The 8,677-nt window shown below is 35.6% G+C and overlaps 1 protein-coding gene across 1 annotated transcript in view; it reads right to left on the minus strand.

Annotated features, from left to right (window-relative positions):
• The window catches only part of TSEN2 (tRNA splicing endonuclease subunit 2), a 79,388-nt gene extending 71,333 nt beyond the window's left edge, over nt 1-8,055 (minus strand). The window contains exons 1-3 of the mRNA XM_053689019.1: nt 7,960-8,055; nt 6,242-6,442; nt 1,558-1,639 (exon numbers count right to left, since the gene is read on the minus strand). Coding sequence (XP_053544994.1) covers nt 1,558-1,639; nt 6,242-6,427 — 268 coding nt within the window. The 5' untranslated portion in view covers nt 6,428-6,442; nt 7,960-8,055. The remainder of the gene's footprint in view (nt 1-1,557; nt 1,640-6,241; nt 6,443-7,959) is intronic.
• Between the last annotated feature and the right edge of the window lie 622 nt (nt 8,056-8,677).

The raw sequence follows: 8,677 nt of genomic DNA on the forward strand, positions 1-8,677 counted from the left end.
AAGTATACCTAGATAGGATCCGAAGCTGCCGATTGGTGGCTGCACTTATATGCCTCTTGTCATTGGCTTTCAGCTAATTCCTAGTAATGCATTACTGCTCCTTCAACAAAGGATACCAAGAGAATGACGCAAGTAATTAAATAGGTAAACTGGAAAGTTGTTTAAAATCAATTGCTCTTTCTGAATCATGATTGAAACATTTTGGATTTCATGTCCTTTTAAAAACCAGAATCTTAGTGAAGTTGTTTAAAATTGCTTTGTTCTATATGAATTATAAAAGTTTAAATTTGAATTTACAGTTCCTTTAATATACTTGAACATTTCTATCATAAACACATATTTCCTTTATCTCCACTTAGCTATACAAGTTTAGGTTTAAATGGACAGTAAAGTCATAATTAGACATTCATGATTCAGACAGAGCATACAATTTTAAACAACTTACCATTTTACTTCCATTATTTAATTTACTTCCTTCTCTTGTTATCCTATGCTACGGATCAACACCGGGTCCTGTCCTATTTCATTGTTCGGATTCATTTTGGCCGAGCACAGAGTGGTTGCAAGTGTTGGTGAGTGCTGATCTTCTGTACAAATATATATATATATATATATATATATATATATATATATATATATATATATATATATATATATATATATATATATATATATATATATATATATATATATACACACACATATACACACACACACACAAAAAAAAGAGCGTTGTGGAAACAGCACTCTTCACAGCAGCAAAAAAAGAGCGTTGTGGAAACAGCACTCTTCACAGCAGCAATCACCTGGTGTACTGCTAAATGGACAAACAGCAACTAGTGGTGAAGGATCCAAACGGATGGGTTCTGTATCCAGACAAAACTTCACACAGCAGGCACATCAGGAATTTGTAATCCGTTTAATGAATAAACAACCAAAGTTTCAGCCCTCACATGGGCTTTTGTCAATGGTGTCAATAAGCCAGGATGGACATAACACACACTACTACCCTCCACCTCTAAATACCCACCTCCCTTAAGTCTCAGCCAATCAGGACGCCCGAGCGGCACACACCCACATGTAATGTGCAACCGCAAACAGCTGCAGAGACAAGACGCATCACACAGAAACGGGTCAGCCGACTTCACTCCTAGTGTGATGTGTAACTACCAACTAGCCAATAATCATAGTGCATAGCTATGTGAAGCAAGCGGACACGAGGGATGTGGGCGGTACCACAAGCGGCGAACACTGACAGGGGCATCAACTATCAATTATAACAGCAACTTAAAACCCAATAAAAGCTAACTAAGTGTAATGAGGAGAACGAAATTACAAGGGCACATTAGACATAATAGTACAAATCTAAGGCCTTAGATTTGTACTTGCCATTTAGTCTTCCAACAGATTCCAGTTTCTTTATATCCTGCTGAAGACTTGGCTTCCAGAACTTCACACAATACTCAAGATCAGGCCTAACTAGTGATGAGTGTTTTAGAAAACATATCCCACTCAATATGTGAGCATTCAAATGCATTTAACCACCACACAATATACCTCTCCATTTTTCTGTCAGATGCTGTTCCGCAATATAATATCCAGGTCTGCTTCTAGATAAAATACCTTTACCAAAATATCCCTGTACGGAGAAAAACAAATGTAAAATGAATAGGACTGATTAAAAGCAAAACAATATCTCCATTATGCAACTTATGCAGCCAGTACAGAATAAACAAAAAATAAAAAAATTTAAATTTGCATGAAAAACATTTGAGGCCCCAATCTTATTGCTTAGTTACAACACTTTTTGTTTGCACAGAGCATTTATTCAGCACTGTTTAGTTTGTGTTTCAAAATTAAAGTGACATTAGAGTCAAAATTAAACTTTCATGATTTAGATAGAGAAAGCAATATTATACAACTTTCAATTTCACGTCTATTAACGCACTACTGGGAGCTAGCTGATCATAGGTGGCTGCACATATGTCCTTTTTGTCATTGGCTAACCCAGTAGTGCACCGCTGCTCCTGAGACTATTCTTCAACAAAGGATACCAAGAGAAGAAGAATTACATTGGAAAGTTGTTTAAAATTCTATCTTCTATCTGAATCAGGAAAGTTACATTTTGACTTTGCTGTCCCTTTAATAATATACGTTTGGCTTTTGTGTCCCTTACCCCGTGGAGTTATTTATGAGTCAGCACCGATTGGATAAAATGCAAGTATGTCAAATAAACTAAAATAAGGCGTCAGTCTGCAGAAGCTTAGATACAAGGAAATCACAGAGGTAAAAAGTATATTAATATAACCGTGTTTGGTTGTGCAGAACTGGGGAATGGGTAATAAAGGGATTATCTACCTTTTTTTTTTAAAAAAAAAAACGGTTTAATTTGAAACTAAAACTAAACAGGCAGTGTGTGTACAACTGATTTGGTCAATTTCCACAGAATCCATTTAAAGTAACTTTGTCCACTAGATTTTTCTTTGCATTGTTTTGTAGACAATCCATAGATATAGCGCATCTGGGAGTGTTTTTGTAAAAATGATAGTTTTGCTTATTTTTTAATTGAATTGTGCTGGTTTTCAGACTCCTAACCAAGCCCCACAGTGTCAGATGTATATGTGCAATTACAGACTCCTGTTTATGCTATCTGTCTTTTCATATGCGGGGGGGGGGGGGGTAGCTGCTCTTCTTCTTTTCTCAGCCCATTTCACTGGGTGTCCCAGCCTAACCTCATCAATAGTGCTAAACTGGGAGCCTCTAAATAAGTTTTTAAAAGGGTTTTATACTGAATTTTTAAGTCAGTATCTGTGCAAATTAGTCTTTATTGTAGTGTCTATTACCTGCAGTTATATAAAAAAAAAAAAAACACTAACACATTTTGAAATCAGAGAAAAAAAACATTTGAATACAATGTCCCTTTAACTATGTACTCCTAATTCCAACACGGAAGGATAAAGTGCCATGAAGGATAACGTTAGGTCCCTAGCATTTGGTCGCACAAGCAAGTATAAAATATGCTTTAAAATGGACAGTAAACACTTTGATATTTTAATATAAAGTTTTAGTTATGGAAAGTAAAACTACTTAGCAATATATTTCCATTATTTATTTAGCTCTCAAAAATTGTGACTTTGCAGGCTAACCCTGCTACATATATTTCCCTGACTGGCTTTAACAGATAAGAACTTCAAAAATTTAAAGGGACACTGAACCCAAATTTTTTCTTTCGTGATTCAGATAGAGCATGCAATTTCAAGCAACTTTCTAATTTGCTCCTATTATGAATGTTTCTTCATTCTCTTGCTATCTTTATTTGAAAAAGAAGGCATCTGAGCTATTTTTTGGGTTCAGAACTCTGGATAGCACTTTTGTATTGGTGGATGAATTTATCCACCAATCAGGAAGGACAACCCAGGTTGTTCACCAAAAATGGGCCAGCATCTAAACTTACATTCTTGAATTTCAAATAAAGATGCCAAGAGAATGAAGAAAAATTGATAATAGGAGTAAATTAAAAAGTTGCTTAAAATTTCATGCTCTATCTGAATCACAAAAGAAAAAATTTGGGTTCAGTGTCCCTTTAAATTAAACTGTAGCCCATTTTTTGCTGCAAATACAGTTTTCTTGTAAAAAGACTAACTTGCTCAATGCGCAATGCGTACAATACATGCACGAGCTGAATCGACACAGAGATGTTCTTTTCAGCTGAATATTTACTAAGGATGATGTCAGGGAAAGGAGGGGACAGGCGGCCATTACAAAATGGCCGGAAGAGAATAAGTTAGTCTTTTTACAAGAAAACTGTATTTGCAGCAAAAATGGGCTACAGTTTAATTTAAAGGGAAGGTCAACTTCCCTCAACTGCTCCACGGCATCGGATAAACTTTGCAAAATGAGGGTGTGTTGAATTCATCAAATTTTTTAGATTTAATTATTTTTTAAAAAATCTTTACCTTTTGAGCGCTCCGACGATAAGCTCATCTCTCCTGGCCGGAATTTTGTCAAATTGATTGACAGATGAAGATTCTTAAAAGAACGAATCCTTGTTCAGCCCCTTTGCATAAACGTCACGACCCGGGAGGAAACAATGATTTGTTCTTTTAAGAATCTTCATCTGTCAATCAATTTGACAAAATGCCGGGCGGGAGAGATGCGCTTATCGTCGGAGCGCTCAAAAAGGTAAAGATTTTAAAAAATAATGAAATCTAAAAAATTTTATGAATTAAACCCACCCTCATTTTGCAAAGTTTATCCGATACCGTGGGGCAGTTGAGTGAAGTTGACCTTCACTTTAATATGCATTTATAACAAAATCAAAATAAGTTATAAATTTTGGGTTGACTTGCCCTTTAAGCCCTATTGAAAATCTTCAGCATGAAAAAAGTAATACAAATCCTCCAACTACAAAGCCTGACAAGTCTGATTGTACATTTTTAAAAAGGGACACTACTATAAAGATTATTTCTCCTTAAAGGGACATGTAACAACATTTTTCTTTCATGATTCAGGGGTGCCCAATAGGTAGATCGGGATCTACCAGTAGATCCCAAAGGCGCTGCTGGTAGATCGCGGCTGATGTTATCAAAATTATGTGGTCAAGTTAAGCGATCTCAACACTGGGGCGTGAGTAGAGTATGGTTGCTAGGGATACCTCTTTATCTACCGCAGTGTGTGAAGGCGCAGGTCATTAAACAGTCTGATGGTCAGACACAAAAAGTGCTACAGGTTTGGTTTTCAACCAATCAATGTAGATGATTTTTGAACTACAACACAATTGGCCTATCAAAAGCATGGTTGAGTGAGTACTCTCCCAATGGATATAGCGGTATAGTTAGGAGGGTAAGTTTCAATAGATAGAAAAAAGTAAAGGTGGAGGCTGCTGTGCTATGTTAAAGGAACAAGTCTGATTGACGTCTGGCGAACGAACGCGTTGACCCGGTAAGAAATGGTCTGCATGGCGCACTATGGAAATTTATTTGTTTAAGCCTCACTGGGTCATATCAGGCCAAGCTCGCGGCGCAAAGTAAAGGGGGTCAAGTGGCAGTAATTTGAATGCAGTGTTTTGTAACATGGCACAAGGTGTTGCTCCTGTTAACCCGAATTAAAGTCAGGGCTACTTTTGTCATCAGGATGAATCTGTTGTATCATTATGCTTTTGCACATCCATGTGTTGCTAAATCATGCAACCTTAAAGGGATACGAAACACATTTTTTTTTTCATGATTCAGATATAGAGCATGCAATTTTAAACAACTTTCTAATTTACTCCTATTATCAATTTTTCTTCATTCTCTTGGTATCTTTATTTGAAAAAGCAGGAATGTAAGCTTAGGAGCCGGCCCATTTTTAGTGGGTAGATCTCGTTGAGCTGCTCATTTGAAAAGTAGATCCCAACACAAAGAGTGTGGGCACCCCTGAGATAGAGCATAGAATTTTAAAAAGTTTCCAAATGACTTCTGTTATTAAACGGATTCTCTCTTATTGAAGGAGAGGCAATACACTGCAGGGTACACCTGGGAAGGCAATAACAAGAGACAAATGTGTGTAGCCACCAATTAGCTGCAGCATTGCTGTTGCTGAGCATATGTACATATGCTTTTCAACAATGAATACTAATAGAACAAAGCAAATTTGATAATACAAGTACATTCGAAAGTTGTTTAAAATTGTATGCTGTATCTAAATCATTAATGTTTAATTTTTACTTCACTGTCCCTTTAAATGTTTTTATAATTACTAGTTATAACAGCTATATTGCATTAAATACAATCATTCCTTTATGTTTATTTTTAATAACTACTTTTGCTCACTTTAACCACAACTCATTGTTCTCCAGAGCATGCTCATTTGAATGGGCTGAGCCTACAGGAAGCGCAGACCTCATAATTATTATTATGCTTCATTAAAGAGAGGGCTGTGGCATGTATTTCTTCTGAAGACATCATCTATATCATACAAGCCACTGCTGACTCCATGAGCAGGCATGGTGTTTGTATCCTGGTGCACAGGCCTTCACGGCATATGTGTGTATGCTGCAGAAAAACAGTAATACTTTTACTAGAAGCCTTTTTGCAAATGAAACTATATTGCAAAAAAAATTTCACATTGAAATGCACAATTCATTTTTGACCTTCCTATCCCTTTAAAGGAAAACAACATTTACAGTAGAGTGTCCCTTTAATTACAATAAAATATGAAGCTGACTAAATTCTGGTAACATGATCATGTGAATAGTTACCTTTCCATACAGCAACTCAATATCCTCTGTGCTTCTCACTATTACAAAATTATTAATGATTTCAGCCTGGCAGATCTTGAAATCCTTCATGTAGAGATCATGTGACAAGGGGATAGGAAAAGGAGATTCATAGGATTCATACACTTTCCTTTTCCTTCTTGGAGCATGGAAAGTTGCCTGGGCCATTTTATTTCCTTACACCTTACAAAGCACAACAGAAATGCTGATTATTATGGTTGAAAAGAACACATATAGGTCCATCAAAAAATGCTTAATGGGACATAAACAGATTGATATATATTAGAAAAAGAAATAGGTTAGAGACATAAACCAAAATTTGAAATGCATAGAACCATTTTTTTGCAATATGTTTTCTAAAATTGCGAAAACACAAATGATGTATTTATGTTAATACAAGCAGAGTGAAGCGCACTCTCAGGAAGAACAACATTTAAAGGGACACTGAACCCAATTTTTTTCTTTCATAATTCAGATAGAGCATGCAATTTTGAGCAACTTACTAATTTACTCCTATTATCAATTTTTCTTCATTCTCTTGCTATCTTTATTTGAAAAGCAAGAATATAAGTTTAGAAGCCGGCCCATTTTTGGTTCACAACCTGGGTTGTGCTTGCGGATTGGTGGCTAAATGCACCCATCATTAAACAAGTGCTGTCCAGGGTGTGAACCAAAAAAGGTCTGGTTCCTTAGCTTAGATGCCTTCTTTTTCAAATAAAGATAGCAAGAGAATGAAGAAAATTTGATAATAGGAGTAAATTAGAAAGTTGCTTAAAATTGCCTGCTCTATCTGAAACATAAAAGAAAAAATTGGGGTTTAGTGTCTCTTTAAGTGACATTCCAGTCAAAATTTAATTGCACATATAAAAATTGCATCTTTGAATGGAAACATGTGCAATATACATATATTGGCAACATGCTTCTGGTAAAAGTTAGAACTGTTTTAGTGTTGGCATTTTTCTCTGCACGTGCATGTGAAGCATAGCTCAATATTCTCAGTGTCCATTAGCATTTTAAATACTACAGCTGCTCAGAGAGCCAGTGGGGCTTGTATAATGTCAGCAATTAACAACCAGATGGTACAAGCAACTTAGGGTCTCTGAAAAAGTGCTGTTTATAAAATGCTGGTGCACAGTGCATACTTAAATACACTTTTTAAACACCTATAGCTTTTATTAGAAGCATTTTTGCGAATACATGTATATGACAAAAATGCTTCTATTTATAACTAAAAGGCACACATGTGGTTTCCAATTTTGTCTGGAATGTTTCTTCAATATAACTGCAGTAACTGCCAACTATAATAGCTACTTACATTATCTAACTGTGTCTACAGTGGGGCTATGTAACCAATCTATGTATATTGTTTGAATGTTTCAATGATCATTAATAACTGTACTCTTTTGGTTGTATTATTCTTTTGCTTGAAAAACTAATGATAACCTTTCAAAATAAAACAGTGTAGCCCTGTTTCCTTTCTCAGAATTATTACTGGCAACAAAAGGGTTAATAAAGCATAATAACTACAGGAGGCTCATGCATCATGAATTGGTTTAATAAGCAGTTATTGTAACCATATTTCCTTAATATAATGATATTATACATGATTACTGGCAACAAGAGGGTTAATATAACTACATGAGGCTAATGCACTAGATTAATAAGTAGTTAATCCTAGATGACAGGTAGTGAGCACTCACGCTGCTTTATAGTTACCGGATCCAGCATGGGAAACACAGTCACGTGATCACACCAGCAGTGACTGTGAACCAAGTGCACAGCAAACCTAAATCACATGACCGTATTTTACCATATTCCTTCTACAAAACTTGCAGCCTCTGGCAGTAGGTACCGTAGTTCTTGTAGTGAAAGGTGTGTTTTCTGACATCACAAATCTGTTTCAATTACACAGGTACCACTAACATCATTGTTATGTATCAGATGATTAGTTTTCTGGCTGCTACACAGCAAGCTACTTCACTAGTAGAAGTATACATTTTAAGTAATCTCTTTATATGTTTACTGAAAGTACAATATGTTACAAACTTACTAGGCACTAGCAGTATATGATTCAAGTGCAATTTTAACATAACATCAGTGCTTTATGGTAGTATTTAAACAAGTGTAATGAATTATACATTTTCTGTATTTGAGAGAATCTATTTAAATACATAAATTATAGGCTTGTAGTAATAGCTCTAATTAAAGGGATATTCCAACCAAAATTGGAATCCCCATAGATGCATTTCAGTTTTGAATAGAAACTTTTTTGTAATAAATACACTTTTGAAGCAGCTATAGCTTTTATTAGAAGCATTTTTGCTAATACGCGTTTAAGTATGCTTTGTGCACAGTTTGTTAATAGCTGATATGATACAAAGCCCCACTAGTGCTCTGAGCAGATGCAGTATTTAAAAT

This window comes from Bombina bombina, chromosome 7, assembly GCF_027579735.1.
Source record: "Bombina bombina isolate aBomBom1 chromosome 7, aBomBom1.pri, whole genome shotgun sequence".
Lineage (NCBI taxonomy): Eukaryota > Metazoa > Chordata > Amphibia > Anura > Bombinatoridae > Bombina > Bombina bombina.